Here is a 27,808-nt window from a genome sequence, read left to right as displayed (position 1 = left end):
TTACTATTAATTTTAAAAATGTTAGCATTGCTGATATTATTCATTTAATCAATATTTTAATTAATATGATAGTGATTTCGAACCATATTATTTTTTAATGAAAAATCATTAATTTTAATTACTCAAATCGAAGGAGTAGGGGTTGGGGCTTCTTGAACAACTTAACCCAAACAAATATAATCCCGGCCCCTTGAACAATTCGAGGCGGGGACGGGTACTGGCTTCTTGAACAATCACACCACTGCTATCTTCGGATTGCTCTCGGTTCGCACATGGATGGACCATTGTATCCGCTGGTGTTGCCACTCTCAACTACTCCGCTTCATCCTACACTGCTCCTTTCTTGCCCAAGAAATCTTTATCTAGCTTTTCATCTTCCGCGTCAAACTCGATTGCAATCTTTACTATGCCTCGCCTCCTCTTCTATCCCCTCCAGTATCAAGGTAATCTTATGTTTTCTCACCTTTATCCCGTTCCCACTTCTTTTTTTTTTTTTTACCGTGATGATGGCTCTTCATTCAGGAATCGGCGATTGAATTGGAAGATAGAAAATTTGAGCTGCTCAGAGCTGTCGCCGACACCAAACGCGGCCTACTCGCTACGACCCATCAACGCTCTTCCATCGAAGAGGCTCTGGTTTGTTTTTGTTTTTTTTTGGGTTGAATTAGCATGCTTTGTTCCCTCCACGCTAAGTTAAAACTTCAGTTCAGTTATTTTATTGCTTGGTACTGAAATTTGTGTCAAAATGGATGTATTGTGTTGTGTTTGGCGCCAGATAAATGTTGAAATTTTGGACGCTGGGAAACCACTTGACCTCCGCATTTTGGATGGAACGTGGCGCTTGCAGTATACGTCTGCCCCTGATGTCCTCATTCTCCTACAGTCTGCTGCAACTCTTCCTTTCTTTGAGGTATAAGGGATTGGTGTAAATTTTTCATGTCCTACTTTGGTTCCACTTAGTTTACATATTGGTAATTTGTATACATCCCGTTTATGTTGCTGTGTGAATACCTGTTATCTTGTGTGCAGGTTGATCAAATTTTTCAAAAGTTTGAGTGCGGAGATAAATCTGGCCATTGCATTGTCCGCAATGTTGTCAAGTGGAGCATCCCCAGATTGCTGGAGGTACTTCCTTTCATATTTCTTCGTGGATTGCAAGAATGTTTACCAAGTATAAACCTGTTTTATTTTCTCCTAGTATTTTCTGTAAGAGTAAGACTCACATTTATAAAACTCTCTACTTAGGAAAATGCAATTTTCTTACTGTTGCAGGAACAGGAAGGTGCAACATTGGTCGTGTCTGCAAAATTTTCAGTTATTTCTTCACGTAACATCTACCTCGAGTTCGAAGAGGTTGGTCTCTGAAACATGAATTATAAGTACTTAGCATTTGATTCAACCTTGCTCGTGCCTGCAAAATTTTCAGTTATTTCTGCAGGTAACAACTAACTCGAGTCTGAAGAGGTTTGCCTCTGAAAAATGAAATCTCTTTACTTGTCATTTTGTGATACCTTACTTTTGTTCTGCTAAATATTTATTATAAAATCTATACCTAAGTTCATACAGTTATGCCCGAAGCAAGAAAAAATAATCGTTCTTTCTGTTTTGGTGCAAAGATGATAAACTAAAAAATTTTAAGAGTTCGTATTGCTGCCTCGATTGTGCATTTGGCTAAGGTAGAATTCTTTAGTGTGTGGAAATGAATCCTGCAAGTAAGAAGAGCTTAAATTAAGGTTAAAGTAGCTGTTGGGTGAGCGGTGAGAAATGTGATCCAAAGAACTGGACATCTGAACTTAATTCTTTCCTTCTCTTCATTGTCTTTGGTACATCATTTAGAACTGTTCAGATGGTTTCCTTCCCTCTTCATCTGATCATCTCCCTTGTATTAAATCCTTTTTTATATGTAATTGTTTGTCATGTTCCTCAATATTTATGGCCTAGCAATTAGGTAAGAATTTAGGTCCCAACTTTGAGCAACATCTGGTGCATGCATGGTAACGTTAAACAAGGAAATCTTTTCTATTTGACTTCAATATCGAATCCTCTTGTTCTTTCATTAAGCTAATTAGACTGGTGTGTCTGCAAGTCTGTCAAAGTATAACTTAATTTTATCATCATGCTCTATTTGCAAACATACTTACTTCATGTTTTTTGCAGAATTACAATAAAAATAAAAAATCACCTTGTGTTCTTTCATTAGGCCGGTTAGACTGGTGTGGTCTACAAGATTATCAAAGCTTAACTTAATTTTATCACCATGCTCTATTTGCAAACATATTTACTTCATGTATTTTGCATAATTGGAGACTAGTTTACATCATTTCGTTTTTTTCCTATCTCCCAACTGATTATATTAATTTTTTAAATATAAAAACACGGATACGCTTTAAGACCATGGTCATATTTTCGGCCAGATATCCATTCAGAATGTAAATATCAGTGAAGAATTGCAAGCTTTAATTGCTCCATCAATTCTACCAAGGCAATTTTTGAGTTTACAGGTAAATGATGATCTTTCGAGTTTACATCTGTGGTTTTGTGCAAAGTGTATTTCTATATCACTTGTCTTACCGTTACTTCCTCCTACTGAATGAACACGTTGTAATAAGTAAAAGGAAGGTAGGATTATTGATCCAGTGGAAACTCGGTGACTTATCCTCCTGAATAATGCCATGTATGGAGTTGAAAATTATGAACACTAATTCAACTTCTTGAGGGCAGTAGTTGTATCTTGTCATTCACTTTAGGTGATAGGATGACTGAATACATACAAATTAGCTTCGATACAACATTCTCTGTCTCGACTTTGTCATTGGTGAAGAAACAAGTTTTTTAAGATTAGAGTCAATGAACATGGACAAGTTCCAACTTGGTTTTTGAAGCTTATCATGTACTCTGAAAGAAATGTAACTGCCTTTTGCAGATCTTGCAGTTCATTAGATCATTCAAAGCTCAATTTCCTGTGAGAAATTTACAGAGGTAGATAATTCTTGAAAATGATGATCATAATTAAGTTGGAGTGTTTTGTGTTTAATATGGATGTATTTGTATGAAGGCGATCAGTTGGCGGGCTTTACTACCTTTCATACCTGGATAGTAATATGCTTTTGGGTCGTGCAGTTGGAAGTGGTGGAGTTTTTATTTTCACAAGGGCTCAATCTTTGATCGAACTGATATAAAAATTGTAAGCAATTTACTTCTTCTTATATCACTCAATAGAATGAATCTCTCTTAATTTGTTGTGATAACATTACTATAAAATAATAACCTTTTAACTTCATTATGATTATTTTTATAAAAATAATTCATAAAACAATTAATAACGAAGGCATTGTAGAAATTTTAAATTTTAATGGATTACTGGATTTATTACTCCCCTGTTAATTGTTCTAAATCTCTCTAATCTAATGAAAACATAATATTTTGACGTTGATACATCCCTATATCTAATTATAATAATTTATAAAAAAAAATTATTAGGGAAACAATGTCTTAGTTTTCATATTTATTAAATTGTTGAATTGGATTACAACTTATGTGATGTTGCTCAAGCAAAGAAACTCGTGTTTAATCATTCATCCAAACACATATGAGAGCATACCAATCGATTTGTACTATAGTTGGTAAAGGTGTAATCTAGTTTTAGAAGGTTTGATACCTCATTTGATCTATTCCTTGAAATGCGATTCATGTTCCCGCTCCATGATTTTGGATCCCAAACACACTACATGCTTTATCTCGTTCATTGAGTTTGTGCATTGACTTAAATCATGGTTGTTTTCTTGCCCATACCTACTGTAACAGAAGCATGTGTTTTTGGCTCTTCATCCGTAGGTAAGAACATCTACCGTGAACTTGTTTCGTTGGGTTATAATGTATAGACTCATTGCAGTCCTGGTGGAACGTATCCCTTTATCTTTGCGCCACAATGAGTGACTTTAACACATCAATGGTGGAGGTGTAATTTCTACAAGAAGGTGCGCCACGAGACCCATCGGGAACACAGCCATGGGATGTGAGGGAAGGTTATTGAAATATTTGTTCTTGCATCTTGTATTCTGGTAAGCCTGTGGTTTGTGGTGACATGCAGGTATTAGGGATGTGGATGCTCAATATTTCATTTTCAATTACAACCTGTATTTCATTCATGCGACTACATCTTTATGTCATATTCCATGCATTTCACATCTATATATATGTTTTGATGTTATCATGGTGTCTGATGCATGGCGAATAATTTACATCCATTTGAGTATGAAACCCGCGATATCCGTTCATCGGACCTCGACCAAAGGGTGCTGGGAAACCAGAAGAGAGCTTAGGAGTCTTGGGTCCAACACCAGTCTCTAGAGAATTTGAATCAATGTTACATTTTTAAGTCTCTCGTATCAATCATAAGCTATCATTAGTTTTTTTTCATATTCGTACAAAACCGTGCCAAATCAAAAGCATATGTAAAACTGAAACCGGGATGAAGTAAAATTTTGGTTTGGCTTAAATTTATTTGTAGCAGTGATTTTTTTAAAACAAACACCATGATTCATTTATTCTATCTTTGGTGTCTTTCCGGTATTATTATACGTAAAAGATGCGTATAGCCAGTTTACTAAAACATGCTACTTTGATTAGAAATTTTACATTAGATTCTCTATTTTCTAATTAAACCTTTTATTATTATTATTCTTATTGGGGGATTAAATGTAGATCATATAAAGTACTCCATATCTTCACGAATCTTTAACCAAGATTTGAGAAGAAGCTCGATCGGGGACGACAAAAATAGTGAATATAATGTTAAAATCAGGGTTTCCCGAATCCAATCAAAAGAAGATTGAATTCAAATGAACAGCGACAGCAATACCGAGATTGCTTTTCATCACAGATATATTATTTTCCCATCCATAATAATGGCTGTGTGTTATATATATAATGCATGATTTGCGAACTAATGACAAATTCTGCCGTCATCCCACGTCGTCTTTTCTGCAAAATTTCCCAATCGAGTAATTTCTTTCTTTTTTTTCTTATATATATTATTGAAAGGGTCGTACATGCACAGATTAAATCCAGAAATAATTATTGAGTGTAACAAATTAAAACTCTGGTATTCAGTAGATTAAGATATCATAATTAACCCACTATTCATATAGTTTGATTTCACAAAATATCAATCTTAATTAGTCAAAGTCTACATATAATTAAAGCTAGAATAAGTTCATGAGGACCAAATAACATAGTGAATGATAACGGTGAAACTTCAGTTTTTTAAATCGTACAACTCAAACATCACGCTTTGATTGCTCTCTCAGCACAATCAATTATTACACTCAACATCATATATACAGAGTTAAAGAATTGACATAAGAACTGTAATCTAGTACTTGTAATGTGTAACAACAGTGTTAAAATAAATTATCATAAGGTAAATAAACAGTACTGCGAATATATTCAACTACGTACAACCGACGAGAAATAATTGAAAAAATTAAATTTAGGGGAGGAGGAGAAGGAGGAGAAGAAGAAGAAGAAGGGGAGCGCTGGTACGTAAAAGTGAAGTGGTTGTTTGGTCAATTGTAGGCTAAAATCATGATTAGGGTTAGAAATCAAGAAAGAAAAAATAAAATGGTAATTATGATTATATTTTCATAATTAATAGACATGACAAAAAATTATATTGATGAAAATATGCTTGTTGAGACGTGCAAGTTATGGCAAGAATTATTTATTTACGTCCAGAAATGACGAACATTATATCATATCTTAATCAGTTATTTACAATATTGAGTGAGCATTTCATGCGCAAACTATAATCGATAAATTATTATAAATTGAATCAATCGATTCTATATTGCTTAAAATTGAATTACAAATACTTTTGTTTTTGTCGCTTAAGCTTAAAAATTTATCATGATTTTATAAGATTACAAAATAATTCATTTTTATTCTTAAAATTTAATATGTTTCACATTTTATATGCTTTTTTTTTTTTTTGATAAGATATGATACTCTTCCGGAATTTTATAATAAATAACAAAGACTGGTTTCCAATATTTTTTTTTATGTCAAGACTTAATGGAGAAACGTAGTTTTGATAATTTAGGTGCCAATTATAATAAGTTATTGACAATTACAAATGGTCACTTATGTTTGTTATTATTTTGATAATTTATATTATCAAATTTCAGTTTTAATCCGTTTTTTTTATTTGCACTTTTAGCTTATTTTTCATGCATCGTCGATGAGACGTTGTCATGATGTTGATATGTCAATGTAATGTACACTTTAATGCAAAAATACTAATCGATAAAAAATATACAAGGCTAAAAGTCAATTTTAATACTTATTTCTTGTTTTATAAAATAATAAATGTTCATCACCTCTCAAGTACTCCGTTTTGTATCTACTGATTATTCGAGTTACTTTCCCAAAATAGAATCAAATGTAAAATTTATTTCTCGGAAAAATCCATCCCAAATATGTTCAACGGGACATGCATTAATTTCACGTGTCTTGTGAGACTACGAGTGTTCAAAATTGACTTCCCACACCGGCCCTAACTTACATGTCTATTACACTCTCTATGCTACTTCATATTTTATAAGTCGAGTAGGTATCTTGTAGTATGAGTCAACTATGCTTATATTTATAATAGTAATTAATATTTTTAGCATAAAAAATAATATTTTTTCATAAGTGATTCAAATAAAATATATGTCTTATAAACATGATTCGTAAGACCGTCACACAAAAGTTTTTTAAGCTACGGGTCAAAGGTGGTGTCCAAATTAGGATTTTTTTTAAAAAAAATTACAGAAACGTATTTGTAATCCTGTAATCATGAAAAAACATAATAAATTTATTGGATTAGTTCAGTGAAGTATATACATTTTGCCCATTTTACTAAACTGGAAAATTATCGATATTCGGCCTATTGCTCGAAAATTTAAAGTACGCAATTATATCTTATTTTTTTAATCATCCAGTCAAATTTTAGTTCACGTATATGCATATGGAAATTTTTATTCCATATTATATTATTAACCATGCATGATCTATGGATGAAAGATCCAAACTTTCATGAAAAACCAAAGAAAATTACGAGTAAAGTTATTCTAAAAAATCTATATTCGGTAGCCTAAAAAATATACTATAATTCCATATAACCTATATATACATCATTTACCATTATATTTTTCCTAAAAAAATACCAATTTTGAATAATTTTACCATAACAACTGATTCCATTATTAGAGCAACTCGCACCGAGTTAATTGCTCCAACCAGCGCTATGTTTGACACCAAAATAGAGATTTGCTACAGTGTTGCACCAAATTTGGTGTTAACGTTGTTTTTTTTTCTTTTTTTTTATTTTTGTAATTGTTTTTTATTGTAATTTTTCTTAAACTCTAAATATTATATAATTAGTTTTATAATCTAATTTAATTATAAAAATGTATTATTTCAAACAATAAATTTTAACAAAGTGATTTTAAAAAACTTGGATATTTTAATTTAATACATAATTAATAAAGATAATATTATTATGTTAATAAATTATTTATGATAAATTAGTTGTAGTAAATAAAATAGTATAAAATATGCCATGAATATCTTAATTATGTAGTTATAATTAAATTAATTAATTTTGAATATGAAGATACAAGTACAAAAAAAAAATTATTTCAAACACTACTTTTTTGAAAATCAAAGAAAATGATACAAAATTAAATAAACAAACATAAAAAACACTAAATTATTAAAATTGACATTACAATACAACATAAAATAAAATAAGATGACAACACTTAAAATCAAAGATAATGATATAACATAAACCTAAACAAGATAATAAACAACAAACTATTAAAAATCATACCACAATACAATAAAATAAGGATGACATTAATATATTTTAATAATTAATATAATGAATTTTAATATAGAAATGATTTTAGATATTAGTGATATTTTAATTATTGTGTTTATAAATATTTTGTGAAATAAATTATTTATTGTTAATAAAATAATAGAGAATATTTCGAGAATATTCCTTTTAATGTAGAGTTTAGAGTTGATGGGTTGAAGATAAATTTTATATTTGGTGTAAGAATTATACTATTTTAAAGTTAGTGCGACACTAAGATAGCGTAATGGGTCGGAGATGGCCTTAATAATAAAATTTATTAGTCAATATGCCATGATGGTGCCATGATCTTAGCATATGCAATAATGATCTTGTCGTAGAAGTGGGTCTGGTGAAGGATGTTTTTTCAAAAAAATTATAATATATATTTCTCACACATATATTTGTTCCAATTCAAGGTATTGAATAAGCTAATTTTTTATGCCTTCATGTATAAGTATGCATACAAAACATGATAATGGTACATATTTGAACAATATTAGCGAATATCACAAAAATTCATATTGTGATATGGATCTCGGACCCGATCCAATATATCGAGAAGTATGATTTTTTTATTCCAAAATTATTACTTGTTACTATAATATGGATCAAAACTTGTATAAGTATGCATACAAAACATGATAATGGTATAAGTATTATATATATATATATATATACCTTGGTCAAGACGAATAAGATATATGTCTCACAAAATTAATATATAAGACGGTCTCTTATAGTCTAGCAACAAAAATATTTTTTCTCTTCATTTTTTTTGTATCATTAATGTTTTTTAAACATACTTAATATTGTTTATTTTCCCATAATAAGTATGATCGTTATAAAAGACAATAATATATTTATAATTATTTAGTTTAAAAATTTTGAATTTTAGAATTTATTAATTAGAACAATTTTGAAATGTAAAATTTCAGTCTCATATTATCTCTTTTCCATCATATATTCTTGGGTTTCAAAACTATTTTTTAAAATTTTATTTTACTAATTGATAATGATTAGTTTCTATTAAAAATTACATTTTTGGTTGCTAAAAAAAATCCTTTTACGTAAGTATGTTTATATTTAAAATAAAAAAAATACATACCTTATGATCACAAAAAAAACATTTAGTTGTTTTGAAATTATATGAAAATAAATTACAATGATAATTGATTATGGGATTATATGGATAACATAGAAAGAGTTTATTATATTTCTAGATTAAGTTTTTAACTACCATAAATAAGTGCAATAGAGGGTATTTTAGTCACCTAATTAATTAAAAAGGTAAGTTCGAGTGTAATTAACACAATTTAGAATGCAAATAACACTCATCATCTCATAATTGTACGTATTATACTATTAGCCACTATAAATTTCGTAATTTAATTTATCTATACCAATTATATTGAATAAAAGAAATTAAATTACTGAATTTGAGAATTTTTAAATAATCGACACAAACAAAAAAAATTAAATATGATTTATAAACAGCATCATTACCAAGAATTTTATCAATCGGCCTCTTGGTAAGTACGTACGTACAAGATGGACATATTCAACTTGTTAAACTTCAAAATATTTTTGTAATATATACAAAATCGTTAACATACATGATTGAGAATAACCCATTTTAGGATAATTATTTCAACTAGATTATAACTAATTGAGGGAATTAAATATAATTAATATAATCGAGGAAGAAAGAGTCCAAGCAGTTAATAAATAACATTAGACCGAAAATAGGGCCACACCTTCGAGTTCATGATCCATTTGGAAAAGGACTATGATGAGTTATCTGGTACGTACACTCTCACTTATGTTCTAAAAGCCGTCTAGTGTATATTTTCTGAGGTGATCGTTGACTTGAACGTCGGAAGATTTTCGTAACGTTGTTTATGATGCAGATGACATCTCTAAATTTTCACTAGTATGGGCATCTAGAAATCATCTGGTCACCCGGATTGACTTATTAACCTCGAGTGATTGATCAGCTGAATTCACTACTTTTGTGTAACATTATTTGTTTATCGCATCAATACACATTGCTACAAAAATTAAGTGCATGTATAGAAATTTATGAAAGTTTTTAAATACACAAGCGACTTCATTGTTGCCTAAGTGAATAAAATTATAACTAAAGTGATAATAAAAAAAATAGTTCGATATTGTTTTGATAAAGAAATGTATAAAATAAAATGGAAAAAAGGGGAAAATATCTCCATCCTTCCTTAGCACCATATTTCTCAACTTATATGTGTATCAAGTAGCATTCCCTTTTCCTCCTTTGTACTGAAAAACAAAGAAGTGTGAAAATTACGAAAACTCTTACATAGTTAAATCCTAAGTAGAGCTGGTTAAAATAAAGCATGAAGTGTCTATTCAATTATTAATGATGAAGTACAGAGATTAAAATGACTATGTTCGGATAAGTACTTAAATTTTTTTTTATAAAAATGTTTTTTTTGTAAGAAATTAATAAAATTGATGTGATGTTAGAAAATTGACGAAGAATCTAACGAAATACCATTGAAAACAAAGTTACGGAAGTATAACTCAAAATTGAAAAATTAGACGACGGAAATTAGTGATGTACATCACACTTTTTTCTATTCGGTCGGGAGAGGAAAGAATATGATTAAGCGATGGGTGTGACGATAATGGTTGTTTGGAGGGAGCTTTTCTGTGAGATTTTAAGGTCGGATGTCACGGTTTGGGATGGACTCAGCTTAGACAATTGAGACCTCTAACGCCCAAAGTAGGACCATTGCCTACTTTACGATACCTATAGTGGGCCCTTCTTCCACTCTATTTAGTCGGATCCATCATTCCAATTTGATGTTTCATAAAACTAAATTTACATATATAAACTAATATACAAATTGTTCTTTTATTTAAGAGTATGTCTCTTGTGAGACGGTCTCATGAATATTTATTTGCGAGACGGGTCAACCTTACCGATATTCACAATAAAAAGTAATACTCTTAGCATAAAAAGTAATATTTTTTTATGGATGACTCAAATAAGATATATGTCTCACAAAATACGATCAGTGAGACCGTATCACACAAGTTTTTATCTTTATTTAATCATTTATTAAAATTACCAAGTATTAGTTTCTGAATAATTATTAAAATTATGATATAATATTATGGATATATTTAAATTTTAAATATCATTATAAAAAATTATTATATCAAAATATTTCTATCATTGTGAGATAATGCTTAAACGAGGATAACATTTTTTTATCATTAAATTGACTTTTTGCCTTGGTTCAGTGAAACTGTTACTAATAAAAATATATACAAATATATTTATTAAATCATATATTATTTTTCTATCAAAATTTTAACAATAAATAAATATTTTTTCAAAAGTCAAAGCTTTCGTAGTTTATTAGATGGATACATTTTGATTAAAAACATTAATTATTTTTTTAGAACATGTTAAAAATATTTATATAAAAGTTAAGATGAAAAATTATAATAATAGCCGTTTACGAAAAGTCAATAAACATGAATATACGGTGACACTATTTTAAAAAGTTGACAACGTAATATTGTATATAAAAAAAATTTATTTAACATGACAGAGAGTAGTGAGAACTAAAATATAAAAGTAAAGAAACTCAAACTCATAACCGAAACTAAATTAAATGATATAACCAATGTAAACACTTAAATGTATTATTCAATATATATAAATTTCAAAATTTGAATTAAAAAAGAAATTGAAAAAAATTCATATTTAGTTACACATTTATTTAAGATATGTTTTCAATATTTAAAGTTGTAGGTGAATACATTAGTAATAATAAATATTTCAGGCAGAAACTTTCCAAATATGACAAAAATATCTTTTTTAACATGTATATATAGATTCAACACACACACATATATAACTGTTGTAATTGTAGCCCTAAAATTAATAATATATAAATAATTTTAGAGACACATTACAAAAAAAAAATCTTAATGTGTTGTCTTCTTCTTTATAATCATAATTCCCTTTTTTGAGTTCGAAAAGATCATTCATTTTAACGTAAGATACTGCGAACAAGGCTCTTTAATATAAGCATTGCATTTTTATAGATGTTTGAATTCAAGCATATATACAAAAAAAAGCATTCATACTCGACTTTTTGAATAATTTTTTTTTAATTAATTAAAGAGTTTTTTCCTTGTTGCTAATTCACCTATATAAATGTATGGTATATCCTTTGGATTTATGTGGTTGGTATTGTTGAAGAAGCTAAAGGCCCCACTCTAACTCCATCATACCAAAAACCCCAATTCCCATGCATACATCTTAGCCCTACAACTTTATATAAATCATCATCTCCTCCAAACACTTTTCCCTCAACACATCTCTTCGTTTATCTTCCCCTGATTCCGATCCTCACACCACTTACACTCAGAAAGGAGAACAAAAAAGACCCTCATCTTTGATTTCAATCTGACTTATGCATAGCTAATATTTAGTGACAGAGTATATACTTTGAGAGACAGAAAAATAATATTATTACAATGTCGGATGATCAGGACATGAGTTTATCCGTAAATGGCCAGTCCCGGGTGCCTCCTGGATTCCGTTTTCATCCGACCGAGGAAGAACTTCTGCACTATTACCTCAGAAAGAAAGTCGCCTACGAGAAAATCGATCTTGATGTCATTCGGGATGTCGACCTTAACAAACTTGAGCCCTGGGATATTCAAGGTATATCTATTATCTATATAAAATTAATGATTTTATCCCCAACAAATTTATGTAGATGAAAACCAATTTTTTGACACGATTTTTTGGCAGAGAAATGCAGAATAGGATCAACCCCACAAAATGACTGGTATTTCTTCAGTCACAAAGACAAGAAGTATCCAACCGGGACTCGAACTAATCGGGCCACTGCTGCGGGTTTTTGGAAGGCTACTGGGCGTGACAAAGTGATACACAGTAATTTCCGGAGGATTGGGATGCGAAAGACTTTGGTTTTCTACAGAGGAAGAGCTCCGCATGGCCAGAAATCAGACTGGATCATGCATGAATATAGGTTGGATGATCATGTCAACACTCATGACTCCATTGCTAATGTAAGCTACAAGAATTTTTCCACCTGTTTCTTTGGTTGGTAATATCACTCGATACTTTTTACATCTTATTATGCCCTCAAGTTTATTTTACCTTCGCACGTACACACCATTGACTCCACTGCTAATGTAAGCTATAAGATGAATACACATAACACTTGGTATTAACTATATCGAAAAAAGTTTATGGCAAAAAATTACAAATAAATAATTTGAATTCCTATTTGTTTATTTACTTTAATTTGTAATAAGTGCGGAATTATTCCAATGGGTTCAAAATAAATACCCGAATTTGAGTTATTCTTTGAAATTCATGTCAACATCTACCCTTTTCTCCAAAAGCAACCTCACATGGTTTTAACAGAAATTTATGGTGTTTTAATACATTTTTACACGATTATTAAGGAATTTTTTGCTAATATAGATATACATAACTGATTATATTCTTAAAATAAACAAATTGCAGGCTCCCAATAATTTAATCGGAGACTCCGGGACAGAGGAAGGCTGGGTGGTCTGTCGGGTTTTCAAGAAGAAAAACTACCACAAGGCAATGGAAAGCCCCGGGCCGCACATGATGGCGTCGTCTACCTCGATCTTAACCCCAAACCACCCCCAAAACGATGTAGTTCTGGACCACCTGCTCATGTACATGGGAAGATCATCTTCTTCCTGCAAGCAAGAGAACGAAACAAACAGTCTCACCCTATACTTACCAGATCAGGATCCTTCTTGTTTCGTGCACCTCCCGGGATTGGAAAATCCAACGGTTCATAACATCCTCGCCGAAATGGAGTCATCTTCGTCCGTCAAACCCAATATCGAACCGAGTGACTGGGTGGCGTTGGACCGCCTCGTGGCGTCTCAGCTGGACTGCCACGGCTCCAAGCAGTTTTCGGGATACGACGACCCGACTGTCGATGAAGATTTCTCATTTTCATTCGGTAATAACACTAATGAAATACGATTGCCGAACATGCATAATACTTCTGATCATATCACACCAGAAAATCTTTCCGGCTCCGACGCAGATTTCTGGATCTTCGCTCGATCGTCGTCCTTGTCATCGTCGTCTACAGATCCACTTTGCCATTTATCTGTATAATTATACAAAATATTGTAGTGGTTTTTTAATTTGGTTTTGAATTTCAGAGTCGTAAATGGTAATGATAATAGTAATGATGAGAATGATGACAAGAATAATTCGTTAATACATACGTAAGTACGTGAGGTTACTGTATTACATGTGTATTAAATTAAGGATAATTCGGAATATATTATAATATTGGGTGGTGTTTAAATTTTTTCAACCATCTTTATTAAAACATGCATTAATGTCATGCTACTAATTTATTCTCTACGTCCTTTCACTTTGTTAAGATTATTGCATTTGAAATCTTAGTATGTGTTTGGTTGACGTGATTAAATAAGGATAGATGAATAATTACATGCTTATCTAATATTTGGTTAAAATTTTAAGATATATTAATAATCATTTTGACCCGGTTTAATACCTAATTTTATGATTAATTACTTGATTATTAATCTAACAAATTAAGTGGGATAAGTTATCAACACACCACAAATTACATTTTTATCCTCTATCTCTTATGAAAATAAATATTTATTAAATTCTAATTTATTGTGTTTAATGATTACCGTAATATTTTCAAATATATTTCTAATAAATATATTTAAATTAATTTTAATAAACATAAATTTTAATTATAAATATTTAATTATCTACTTTATTATTTTAAGAATATTTATAATTATTTAAAAAAAACAATAATATTATAATATCACTAAACTTTATTTAACATTAAAATTAATATTCAAAATATTACTACTATTTTAATTATCAGTTATAAATATTTAATTATCTATCAAATTATTTTAAGAATATTTATAATTATTTTAAGAAAAAACAATAATAATGTAATTATTACTAAAACGTTATTTAACATTAATATTCAAAATATTATTGCTATTTTAATTATTAAAGTAAATGCATATTTATAAATTTATTTCTAATAAATATATTTAAATTAATTTTAATAAATGTAAATTATAATTATAAATATTTAATTATCTATCCAATTATTTTAAGAATATATATTTAATTAGCATTCGGGGCATTTTGGTCATTATAATAAAATTTACAAAATTAATCCATCATTTTAAAATCATACCAAACATCATGTTATTTATCCCACCATACTATTAATCCATATATCTCATTTTTAATCACTCTAATTATTAATCATTTACTTATCCTATCACACGTACCAAACGGAGCCTAAGTGAAATATGCATGGAACTAATAATATCTTGAAAGAAATATTTTATTGTCTGTTCGGATAAATATGGTTAAAAAAACTTCTCCCTTTTGTTTTTAAAGAAAAGATGAATCGGAAGTTTTAAATTTAAGAATTTGATTTTTGAAAATTCGAAATCAATTTTAGAAAAGTGAGTATGATAAGATATATGCACCTTTTTTGTTCATGCCCGCAATATCTACTAGTAAGTACTTTGGATGATTTTTAGGGTTCATAACTTCTTTTTATGCCGCACCGAGACCGATTGGCACAGCTTCCATGTTTAGGGTGACTCTTACACCAACAAATTGGAGTGGGTCTCTTTGTGAGACGGTCTCACGAATCTTTATCTGTGACAAGGGTCAACCCTACCAATATTCACAATAAAAAGTAATACTCTTAACATAAAAAAGTAATATTTTTTCATAGATGACTCAAATAAGATATTCGTCTCACAAAATACGATCCGTGAGACCGTCTCACATTAGTTTTTGTCAGCAAATTGAAGTCATGTGCGATGCAGCATATACATAACTCCCACCCTTTAAAAAAATTCAGGAGGGGTGGCTGCACCCACCGCCGCCACAGACTCCGTCTATGTATATATACCTCTGGATAAAAATCCAAAAGAAGCTTTGAACAATTCATGGAGTTCAGACCTCTCTTTGTTGCTTTTTTTTTTTAATGCAATGTATTAATGCCAAGAGGCAATATGAATTTACGATAATTAATTGTGTTTCGGAGAATATATATAACGCAAATCTATTTTCATTTATTTTTAAGCACATTCTAAATTAAAATAAAATTACTCATAAGACTATATATTAAATTATCAAAGACATTAATTTTAAAATTTATTAAAAACATTGAGGCCCGAATAGCCTTTACCGGAGAAAATCACCTTTAAACTATGGGAAGTATTTGATAATCTAATATTATAGTCTTATGGGTAATTTTATTTTGAATGTGCTTAAAAATTAATGAATATAGATTTGCATTATATAAATATATAAAGTTATTATTAGTATAAAAATAAAATGTGTGGATAATTATGAGAAGGAAAAAAATACTTTCCAAGTAGGGTGGAGCCAAAATTTCTTGAGCAAGTCTCTTGTTAGACGGTCTCACGAATTTTTATCTGTGAGACGGGTCAACCATATTGATATTCATAATAAAAAATAATACTCTTAGCATAAAAAGTAATATTTTTTCATGGATGACCCAAATAACAGATCTTTCTCACAAAATACGATCTGTGAGACTGTCTCACCCAAATTTTTGTAAATATATGATGGTTCTATTTGTTAGATCCAGTTGTCCAAAAAAATTATAAGTCCTCCTCCTAAAAGGTTCCATTTGGCAATATATATATGGTTACATAGTTCAATTTTTTTTTAGCTTTTGTTGATTATTTAATAATTTTTTTAATAATTAAAACTTTATATGTCAATTAATATTATTGAAATATTTTTATGTATTATATATCAGCATACTTGAAAAAAATATTATAAAAAATAATAAGATTGATATTTGCCCTTTCCTCTTGCGTATCAGTTACATCAGAACACGTACATTTAACGGTGGGAAAGGAGTATATATTTGTGTCTCATATTATTATTATTATTTTATAAATCAATGTCCCGTCAAATTTAAAATAATTCAAATTCATGCACTGATCTATAAATACGTCGTCGTTAAACTCTGAAGAAAAGTATTTATCCAATCCTGTCGTTGAATTTCAGGTGATTTGATGGAATGATCCATGATTCCTGTTTTTTTTGAAATTTTCAAGCCTTCGTACGTGTTTAAAGTTGTCAAGTGGTTGAAAAAAATAAAAATTTATATGCGAAGATCTTTTATATAGTATTTTGTGAGACATATATCTTATATGAGTCATTCATGAAAAAATATTACTTTTTATGCTAAGAGTTACTTTTTATTGTGAATATCGGTAAGATTGACCCGTCTCACAGATAAAGATTCGTGAGACCGTCTCACAAGAGACCAACTATAAAAAAAAATTGGTTAGGTCAAATATTTGTATACATAATATTTATAATCCAGAAATCGATTAAAAAAACTTAACAATTATAACTGAACAAAATATTTATTTTTATGCTAAGAGTATTACTTTTTATTGTGAATATCAGTAGGGTCGACTTATCTCATACACAAAGACATGTGACACATACGCACACACACACACACGATGTTTCACCAAAATATAAAGTGGGGTTTACCGACGGACCCCCGTGTATAGTGGGAAATCAAAGAGTCAAAATGCTATTCATTAAGGAAATAAAAAGACATTTTGTCAATGATTTGATAAGAAGGGGAAAGGGGGTTTTGGCCAATTAGTGTTGAGAAATTAAAGAGGACAGTATGACACTGATTTCTCATGTTTCTTCGTGACGTTTCACTTTCTTTCACCCGATTGATGTCTACATTTTAACGCAAAACCTTTACTAATAATAACAAACCCGCCACTCTTAAATCGAGTAAGTATTCATACTTCTTTCTTTTCATAACTTTTAACTAATGATTTGTCATCACTTTGAATTTATATCCCTCGTAGATGGAAATTTACTCACACATAGTGGTTTTCATGAAAAGTTAGTTGAATATTTGATAACATTTTTATCCGAAAAACGTCATCACGAATTATTTGGTCAAGATCTGACAATGATTAAAATAGTGTTTAAGAGAACTTTTGCTTATTTTAAAGTGATTATTTTAGAGATTTTTTGTAAGTAGCCGAGAAGCAAAAGTAAGGAGTTGGTGTTTTAGAGAAAAATTGATTCCAATCTTATTTTTATTTTTTTGTAAAATTATAGCAATGTCTTTAAGCTACATAATATTTGCCTTTTTTATTATCTAAATTTTGGTAATCACACGATCACCAATTTATTTATATAATTATTATTACTATATTAAATTTTGAATATTTCTATCAAAATTATTTTATATTTTTATAACATGAATGTTTGAATATAAGATTTAATAAAAAAAAACAAGTGAAATGTGTGAAAAAATTAAATCTAGAAATTTAAATTATAAAAAAAGATTTTTAAAATATAAATGCTTGTAATAAAATATGATTTTGAATTTTATGAATTTCATTCGAAACTATTTAAAACTTTTGTTTTTTTAAATAATCTCAAAAATATTTAGAAAAATGAGAGTAATTGTGAAATATTATAATTTTTCAAATATTCAAAGGAATATTGTAACTTTAAACAATTAACAAAAAAACTGAAGCAGGCAAAAAGATATCTCAATCTTGCTTCTGGTTTTGGTTAAAAGTTATAGAAATTCAACTAGCTGGTTTTCACAAATACCCCAAAATATTTATACTCGGCTAGAATCCAAGAAGCGATTCTTACAAGTTTTTCTAAAAACTCTCTAAATAGGTTTCCGATCATAAACTTTTGTAATTTGGATTTTTATTATTTTTTGTTTCACGGCCCACAGCCAGCTATAATAACGTCCTTGCTAGCAAAAAGGCTAAATGAGCAGCTGGAAATCTTTTTGCCTGATTTGGACTTAGTAGCCTTGTGCAAACGATTGCACCTTTCAAAATATATAGCTAGCTTGTGCCATCACAAATTTCTTTAAATTTTAGACTAGGTTTCTTGTGAGACAGTCTCACGAATTTTTATTTGTGAGACAGGTCGATCATATCGATTTTCACAATAAAAAATAATAATTTTAGCATACAAAGTAATACGTTTTCATGGATGACCCAAATAAGAGATCTGTATCACAAAATACGACTCGTGAGACCGTCTCACACAAGTTTTTGCTTAAATTTTATTTAATTTGCTGACAATTTTTTATAACTGGTATTTCCCCATCCATTACGAGAATTAGCTAATCATAGAATAAAATTCTGTTCATTGAAAAATTACCAAAAATTTAATATCTTTTCATTTACACAAACTTATATAATATTCAACATAAATTAAGGTATATTTCCAATTTTTTTTCGAAAAGTGGATAGGAGAATATGGTGCGAATTCGATTGTTTCCTGAACAAAATTTTTTCTACTGTAAATTTTATGAGAAAGAATTATAAAATAAGTATGTGCACATATTTCTGGGAAATGAAAATACTTTCCGAATATATGAACAAATATCCCTTCGAGGTTCAGCTTCAACTTGATGTGGAAGTTGGACTAATTTGCTCATTCTTTAACGAGCATCTCATATTACAGTTAGATATCGGAGCGTTAACAAGTCTACATCGAAGAAAATAGGCATGACATCCTTATTTCCGACGACAATCTTTACAACACAGGGAAGGGATGCGAGTGGATTTACAACCAATGACTACGTTTGACGTACAGGGTGGAATTCAGTCATGAACTAGATGAATATTCAAAATATTGCAATGACAAATACCAACATGGACGATTCTCTTAATCCTTATGTGAATAAATATCTTTCTCCTTACTTGTAGATCGAGCTGTGCAGCTGGGATTTCCTTACAACATCGTACAGAAGTTTCATCAAGTCAAAAATCAAATTTGGAAATGGCTGTACATCAAAATAGACTTGTCTTTCCAGGACGCCGGAACTAAGCTCGGTCAACTATAGATCACTATACTGCCTTTTAAACAATAAAATCTTTTTGAGCGTAGCACACCGTTTGCTCCACCGTATTTTGAAAAAAGGAGATGGGGAAACTAAAATTACAGAGATCAATATTGTTTGACCAGTCCAAAGGTAAATGCACCACTGTCACTGGCCCCCTTTACCCAAAAAAAAACAAAAACAAAAAATAAATAGAATCTGGATTCCCCTGCACCTGCACATGTCTTGCTATCTGATATAATAATAATCCATACGGATTTATTCTGGGAATAAAATGATTCTATTGAATTTGATATATCTACTTTTTTTAACGCACCACATTTCGAACTGAAACTCAAGATTCTTGGCACAGGTTTACTTTAAAATACGACTCTGTTCATTATTTTATATTATGCTCTACAGTTTCTTTCCCAGTACCGGTAAACAATATTTTTATTTAAAATATAGATGCCCTAATTTTTTTTAACAGATCTGTTAATCGTTACCCCCAAAAAAAAGAGAGAAAATTAGCCAACGCATTTGATAAAATGGCTCCTTTACCAACGGTTCACTTGCATTATGACACACAGCACGTGAAGGCAAGAGGAGAGCCAGCAATTATTTATGGCACGTTCAATCACAAAGCCCACCTTTTTTTTTTTCTTTTCAGTTTTATTATGTGTCGATAGGATGATTTTATGCCACATAATTTGTTTTTAAATCATGTTTATGAGAACAACTTGTGTAAAAAAATCATAGAATCACCATTTATCATGTAAGTAAATGGGCATGGATTCCTATGTGACAGCTTTCTTTCATTTGAAACTCTCTCTTTTTCTCTCTGTCCTTTAGTCAATACCACTCGGATGCCACTAGAAAAATACCTAAATAAATTGGAGCTTTTTACCTGTCACTTTTAACGACACAATTACCATTTTAAGCTAGAAATAGAACTGCAACGGAATACTACTACCCTTCTTCTTTGTTAACACCTACGCTCCAATCTTTCATTTCTGCACACAAACTCATTCATTACAATTAACTGAATCAGACTCTAAAACTGGATTAGTACACAACATTTACTGTGTTCAAACAGTAATATAAACCCCGTCAGTTCCACTAGAAATTAATAATTGTAATATATAATGGGTATTTATTATACATTAAAATAAATTATTCATGAGGTTAATTTACTTTTATTCGGGGCGTATCTGCAAATGAAATCGCCTAACGTGACAAAGGAATAAACGAATCTCGGTGTTGTGTAATATATATAAATATTTACTCTATGCATCCTTCCTCCACTTTGTACGTACAGCATCTCCGCAAACTTTTCGATGGGAAAGACGGGAGGTAGTTCATGGTTGACAGCAGTGAAAAGAGCTTTCAGGTCTCCAACCAAAGACACTGACAAGAGAAGCTGCAGAAGGAAAACGGAGCATCAAGATCAACGAGAAGAAAAGGTGAAGTGTTATTCTACAAACTCCAATTTTTTTTAACATTTGGCGTAGTAATTTGGAAGTGTAAAGTGTATTACTAAATAATTTTTCGTTTGGATTCGTGGGTTTTGTGCAGAAGACAGAGAAGAGGAGGAGATGGCTGTTCAAGAAGCAATCTAGTAATTTAAATGAAGGAAAAATAGTTGCAACAGATGAGACTGTGTTGGCTTCCGAGCATAGACATGCCATAGCCGTGGCTGCGGCCACGGCCGCGGCGGTTGAAGCTGCGGTGGCGACTGCGAAAGCGGCGGTTGAGATAATCAGGTTGACTCAGCCAACTAATGCCGCTTCATTGAAACAGCATTCTGCGGCCAAAGTCATTCAAACTGCATTTAGGGGATACCTAGTAAGTCATTTACAGACTTCCATAACTTACATTAGTGAAGTTAAAAAATAAATGAGCAATGCTAAAATGACAACGCCTTTCTGGAATATCTGAATATTGCTGTTTTGCAATCGATTCATATATTGTTTGAATTTTCATGGATGAACGACTGTGACTTTTTAAATTTCACATGCTTATATTCAGGTTCATACGTTTTTTTAATTCAAATTCGACTTTGCGGCTCCTATGGAGGTTGCTAATAATTGATGTGACTGAAAATTTACGATGAATAAAGATATTATTCAGTATCAACATTAGTTGATTCGAGTCGTACGAAGGGTTGATTCCATTTAAGCAAGTAATCAAGACTTTGAGTATTTTGAATGAAGGATACAAGTGTTAAAGCAGCTTTCCATGATAATAAACCCAACTCAACGTCAAATTACTCGAAGATCGAATAATTCCTAGAAATAGGAGGCCAAAAGAAATGGTGGTTCCGGACGAGCTTCAGTAATTATGGAGCTCGAGTCAAACAACTTATAAGCCGATTCGACACATTATAAGTGTCTAGTTCCCTTACGAGTGTTTTGAAAATGAATGTAGGCGAGGAGTGCTCTAGCAGCGCTTAAAGGAATAGTGAAACTTCAAGCTCTAATAAGAGGGCAGAATGTAAGAAAACAAGCTAATATGACCATGAAATGCATGCAAGCTCTCCTTCGAGTTCAGGCCCGAGTGCGTGATCAACGTGCCCGGCTATCGCATGATGAAGGGAGAAGATCAATGCCTGGGGAAACAAACCGTACTATGTACCTTAACGACATAAGAAACAGGAGGTCCATGGTATGTTTTCTTGATTGATTTGTGTCTTGAATTTTTTTTCACTATGCAGTTGTTTGATTGTAATTTAATGATGGTTGTTTTACAGTCTAGAGATGGAAGCTGGGCCACTGATGAATGGAGAGACTGCCCAAGTACACTTGAGGACCTTGATGACATTGTAAAAGCCAGCAATGAAGCCTGAATCCACGCGTGAAAATACCCTGGCTTTTGCTTTCTCCCAACAGGTCTCTGTCTTTACATTAACTTTCAGTAAAATACCAATACTAGTAGTACAAAAACTTATGAAGTAGGGCTCAACTATAATTTTTATATGTTAACAAGTAGTGGTGTAATACTGATAAAGTTAGTCTATGTTAAGTGTCTCATATTGACCTCATAAAAAAAATGTGGTGTGGCTAATAATATTTACGTAAAATGCTAATCTTTGGGGTTTGGATTTATTTTTGAACTTGGCGTTGCTCTTGAGTGTCGGCACAACAGAGTGGTCAACATAGGCAAGGGTCATTATTCTTTTGTAATGGTAATGGAGCTCAAAACAAGTTGGATTAAGTTGTAAATTTCGAATATTGATAGATAGTTAAATTCATCTAGATTGGACCATTGGAGGTGTTTGTTTCTCAAAAATTTGTTACGTTACATGTCTCATATGAGATCCGTAATAAAATGTGGAATAGCTAATAAATTGGATGGAGTTTTCAGGCAATTTTTTGGGTTGGAGCTCTGTTTTAAGGCTTATGACATGAGATACGTATAAAAAGTGGGCTAACACTAGTTTTGTCACATTTCGAGGTCCCTCACACCTTGGTCAGAATTTGACCAAGATTTGCTTACAAGAAGTATTGAGGGTGACAGGTGGGTCATCACCAGTTTTGCTTTTATTCCTTCATTTGTAGTTCTTGGTGTTTGGATATATGCCATTGAGGTGTAGAAAGAAGTATTTAAATCGTAGTACTGCAATATCGACTAGAATACAATAACATACCAACCATTCAAAAAGTCGACTTCATGCAGATTGAATAATTTCTTCATAGTTTTTGAATGAACTGTTACGTGATTTTCAAGTGTGATTTGACTTCAGACGACTCTGTTTTCATTGCTATCTCTTGATCTGAAGGGTTTTAAAAACCATTTCTTTGTTTCAGAATAAGATATGGGATTCCTATAGGAATCCATACGATGAAGGCGAAAACGAGCTCGAAAACAGAGCAAGTTACCTTGATAAGTGGACAACAGCAAGAAAGCAAAGGGAGATCGGCAGCAGGGCTTCAACAGATCATAGAAGGGACTCCTTCAAAACGGTTGAGATTGACTCGCAAAAAACGACGTCCACTTATTCGTCCACGAATGCTCGAAAATCAAACTGCCAAAGCCCACTTCACAGACAATCTATCCCACATGCCGCTGTCTCATCTCACCATAGATCATCATCACTTCACACTATTACTCAATCTCCTATAACCCCATCCACTGTACCAAAACCTCGGCCCCTGCAAGTTCGTTCCTCGAGCCCTAGATGCCTAAGAGATGAAAGCAGCTATTCAACTGCAAATACCCCGAGTCTACGCTCCATGCCATGCTCAAACAACACCATGATGCCTAATTACATGGCTAGCACCGAGTCAGCAAAAGCCCGGATTAGATCACACAGTGCACCAAGACAAAGGCCCTCCACTCCCGATAGAGATCGTGGTGGAGGGTCGGCTAAAAAACGTCTCACATACCCTATACCAGAGCCGTATTATGCGAATTGCGGATTCGGTAGCTTTAACCATAATCTGAGAAGTCCAAGCTTCAAGAGTGTAAAAGCGGGCTATGTAGGGATGGAGCAACAGTCGAATTATTCATGTTACACAGATAGTATTGGTGGAGAGATTTCGCCATGCTCGACTACGGATCTTCGAAGATGGTTAAGATGAGAAAACCATATGCAGTAATGGGAATTAAGTTTTAACCCATTATTGCAATGTATGTGCGCGAGAAATGGGAATATGATGGCTTGTAAAGAACTTTGCTCTGATGTTCATCTTGATTTGAGAATCCCAATTCCTTATTTTCAGTAAAAAGAAAAATAAGTTTGATGCTATTTTAGATTTGCCCCTTTAATTTCTCGATTTTCTAACATTATTATCTTTCAATCATCAAGACATTGTTTGGCTTGCAAAATCTGAAAAGCAACTCAAGTGCGCAAGAAAATCCAACTACCATGGATGTCAATCTCAAACTCCCACAAAATGATGGTGAATTGCTTCCTGATTTCTCATTGTATCGCAAGTTAGTGGCAAACTTCTTTATCTTACTGTCACTCGGCCTAACTTGGCTTACTCCATCAACAAACTTAGCCAATTTGTGTGCTCCACGAGATAAACACTTGCAAGCTGTGTACTCAGTGTTCAAATATGTTAAAGTCACAGTAGGTCAAGGCTTACTCTATGATTCCTCCTCTGATCTCAAGTCAAGTTTGTGCACGAAAGGCCGAAGTCAGGATTCATAAATACTTGGGTTTGACTTTATCTTGTGTTAGACAGTAATAAATTCGGTCAAAATCGAACTGAATTTTCTGAAATCGAATTAACCGAACTTTTTTTCGACAAACCGAATCGACCGAACTTTACTACGAAAGCCTAACAAACCGACCCGAAAAAATCGGTTATTTCGATCAGTAACAATTAACCGAAATTTTAAATTTTCTAAAAATATTCAATTTTTTAAATAAAAAAGTGCAATACGAAAAATTGGATTAAATAAATTTAAATTGTATTTATTAAAAAATATTTTTAAGTGTATTTCTATTGTCCAATAAATTTTATTAAATTTTTTAATATTTATATCTTTATTAACTTTATTAGAAAATTTAATAATATTAATTTTATTTATAAAACTTCAGTTTGTTAGGTTAACCGAAGTTTTATATTAAAAATTGAAATCGAATCGAACTGAGCTATATTTTTTAAAATTTAAACCGAACTTCCGAATAATCGAATGTAAGACCGAGCGCTTGCCGCTTTACCAAAAGTATAGCTGGTGGTAATGATGCAACTCAAATATTTTAAACAACACAACAGTAAAAGCATAATGGTTCGATCGCTCTACCCAGTAAAGACAATTATCGCATCTCAATACATAACCGAGTTTTCAAATTAATTTAGTTTGATATGTTATTTTGGTTTAAACCGATATTTTCCTCACTCACAAACTGTAATTGATGTTTGTCTATTATTTGTTGATATATACTCTTTTGGTTTAAAATAACTTGATACTTTTTCTTTTCTTCATCCTTGAGTTATCTAATTAGAAAAATTCAATTATCCCAAAAATTTACAATAAAAAATTATTTTTCAAATTTAATAAATATTCAATTTTTGAATATTATAAATAGAAAAATAACAATACAAGCCCAATAATAAATTGCGCATCAATAATCATAGACATTTCAAGCAATTGATTATTATACCAAAAATCTGCAACAATAGATTTTTAAGGTAAAAATCCAAATTCTAAAATTCATATACATCATAATTCAATATTATTGCAACTCGAATAATCACAATTAAATATTCAATATAAATTTAGGGTTTTCGAATTTTATCTCAAAGTTGCATAATTTCAAAATATACGATAATAAACTAACCAATACATAATAATAAAATATGATTTATGGGAGTTGTTTTATTTTAAATTTTTAAATATGAGACTAAAAAAATTAAAAATTAAAATTAATAAAAAAATTTGTTCTATTTTTAGTACAAGTTACAAATAATTTTAAAATTAAAACTCTTTTTTTTTAAAGGTGGGATTAGCCCACCCTAGCTCAAGGGTGGCTCGGCCCCAGTTCACATACTCAGATTGATGCAAGAAAAGAAAAAAAAGAACTGGAGGAGATGTAATAAAACCAATTGAAGGAGCAGAGGATAAATATGCTTATTCCTTATTCATCCATAAACAAACAACCTATATATATAGACTAATACATAACTGAAACTAACGTTCAAAACAAACTCCTATTGACTAGGTAAATGAAAACAAACTCACTGATACTCCTAAAGACTAGGACAACATAAACATGTAAAAACAAATGGATTAAATTTCCTCAACATTCCCTCCCTTAAACTGATGTTCCTATACATCCAGTTTAATAAGAGTTGAAATTTGAAGCTCCATTCCTCAAATTGAAACAATTGAAGCACAAACACCAAGTAATTTTCTGAGCTTCTGAAATGAAGGAAGTTTGAGAGGCTTGGTTAGAATATCTGCAATCTGGTCTTCACTTCTACAGTAAACAAGGCTAATGACTTCATCATTTGTGAGATCCCTCAAAAAATGATACTTCACATCTATATGCTTGCTTCGACCATGCAAAACTGGATTTTTTGAAAGCTTTATTGCTGAACTGTTGTCACAATAAATCTGAGTTGGTCCATCCTCTTTGAAATGCAGCTCTTTAAGGATTTTCTTTAGCCAAATAGCTTGACAAGCACAAGCTGTTGCAACAACAAATTCAGCTTCAGTGGATGATAATGTGACAATAGGTTGCTTCTTTGATGACCATGAAACAGGTCCTGTCCCCATCATGAAAACATAACCAGATGTGCTTTTTCGATCATCTGAATCGCCTGCATAATCACTATCTGTGAAGCCAAAAAGATTTGACTTTTCTCCCTTCTTGTAGAACAACCCAAACTCCTTAGTACCTTGCAAGTAACGGAAAATTCTTTTTGCAGCCAAAAGATGACTCTCTGTAGGACATGCCATGTTCCTGCTAATCATACTTACAGCATGCATTATATCAGGTCTTGTTGCTGTCAAATACATCAAACTCCCCACTATTTGTTTGTAAAGAGTGTCATCAACCTTTTTTCCTTCATTTTCCTTTTTTAGCTTTACTCCAAACTCGGATGGAGTATTTACAGGATTACAATCCTTCATCTGAAACTTGTCCAAGATTTCTCGAACATATTTCTTTTGAGAAATAAAAATTCCAACAGAGGACTGCACTACTTCAATGCCAAGGAAATAATGCATCATACCAAGATCAGACATCTCAAATTCATCCATCATTGATTTCTTAAAGTTTCCAAATATGGTTGTATTATTTCCAGGTAGATTAAATCATCTACATATAGGCAAGCAATGAGCATTTTTTTTTCATCTTCAATCTTTATGAAAAGTGTATGTTCATAAGGACATTTTTTAAATCCTTCTTTCAAAAAATAAGTTTCTATACGATTATACCAAGCCCTTGGAGCTTGTTTTAATCCATATA

At 31.3% G+C, this 27,808-nt stretch overlaps 3 protein-coding genes across 4 annotated transcripts; all 3 read left to right on the top strand.

Annotated features, from left to right (window-relative positions):
- Positions 1-170: 170 nt before the first annotated feature.
- On the top strand, positions 171-4,213 carry LOC142552151 (putative plastid-lipid-associated protein 10, chloroplastic). 2 transcript variants are annotated; one of them, XM_075661794.1, is made up of 9 exons: positions 171-443; positions 523-636; positions 776-910; positions 1,030-1,125; positions 1,273-1,353; positions 2,415-2,501; positions 2,924-2,979; positions 3,056-3,184; positions 3,893-4,213. In XM_075661794.1, the coding sequence occupies exons 1-8, from the start codon at positions 273-275 to the stop codon at positions 3,177-3,179; spliced, it is 864 nt and encodes a 287-aa protein (XP_075517909.1). In that variant the 5' UTR covers positions 171-272; the 3' UTR covers positions 3,180-3,184; positions 3,893-4,213. The 2 variants fall into 2 exon arrangements, with proteins under 2 accessions (XP_075517909.1, XP_075517908.1); XM_075661793.1 differs by having other exon boundaries at positions 3,835-4,213.
- An 8,063-nt stretch (positions 4,214-12,276) lies between these two features.
- On the top strand, positions 12,277-14,305 carry LOC142551028 (NAC domain-containing protein 43-like). Its single transcript, XM_075660077.1, has 3 exons — positions 12,277-12,626; positions 12,717-12,997; positions 13,461-14,305. Exons 1-3 carry the CDS (start codon positions 12,437-12,439, stop codon positions 14,097-14,099), a joined length of 1,110 nt encoding a protein of 369 aa, XP_075516192.1. The 5' UTR covers positions 12,277-12,436; the 3' UTR covers positions 14,100-14,305.
- A 6,716-nt stretch (positions 14,306-21,021) lies between these two features.
- LOC142552150 (protein IQ-DOMAIN 18-like) lies at positions 21,022-24,983 on the top strand. Its single transcript, XM_075661792.1, is given in 6 exon segments — positions 21,022-21,347; positions 21,460-21,729; positions 22,312-22,548; positions 22,634-22,725; positions 22,727-22,772; positions 23,691-24,983. Coding segments are annotated over 6 exon segments (1,545 nt in total). The 5' UTR covers positions 21,022-21,221; the 3' UTR covers positions 24,465-24,983.
- Positions 24,984-27,808: the final 2,825 nt, after the last annotated feature.

Source organism: Primulina tabacum, chromosome 7 (genome assembly GCF_025594145.1).
Source record: "Primulina tabacum isolate GXHZ01 chromosome 7, ASM2559414v2, whole genome shotgun sequence".
In the NCBI taxonomy this organism is placed as follows: domain Eukaryota; kingdom Viridiplantae; phylum Streptophyta; class Magnoliopsida; order Lamiales; family Gesneriaceae; genus Primulina; species Primulina tabacum.
The sequence above is the reverse complement of the archived record's forward strand: the minus strand, read 5'-3'. Positions and strand labels throughout refer to the sequence as shown.

What these genes read in the sequence shown, in the direction of transcription:
- LOC142552151 (XM_075661794.1), top strand. Translation starts at nt 273, where the DNA reads ATGGATGGACCATTGTATCCGCTGGTGTTGCCACTCTCAACTACTCCG. An exon ending in CTATCCCCTCCAGTATCAAG is followed by an intron (nt 444 to 522) that starts GTAATCTTATGT and finishes CTCTTCATTCAG; the next exon opens with GAATCGGCGATTGAATTGGA. An exon ending in CTTCCATCGAAGAGGCTCTG is followed by an intron (nt 637 to 775) that starts GTTTGTTTTTGT and finishes GTTTGGCGCCAG; the next exon opens with ATAAATGTTGAAATTTTGGA.
- LOC142551028 (XM_075660077.1), top strand. Translation starts at nt 12,437, where the DNA reads ATGTCGGATGATCAGGACATGAGTTTATCCGTAAATGGCCAGTCCCGG. An exon ending in TGAGCCCTGGGATATTCAAG is followed by an intron (nt 12,627 to 12,716) that starts GTATATCTATTA and finishes ATTTTTTGGCAG; the next exon opens with AGAAATGCAGAATAGGATCA. An exon ending in CTCATGACTCCATTGCTAAT is followed by an intron (nt 12,998 to 13,460) that starts GTAAGCTACAAG and finishes AACAAATTGCAG; the next exon opens with GCTCCCAATAATTTAATCGG.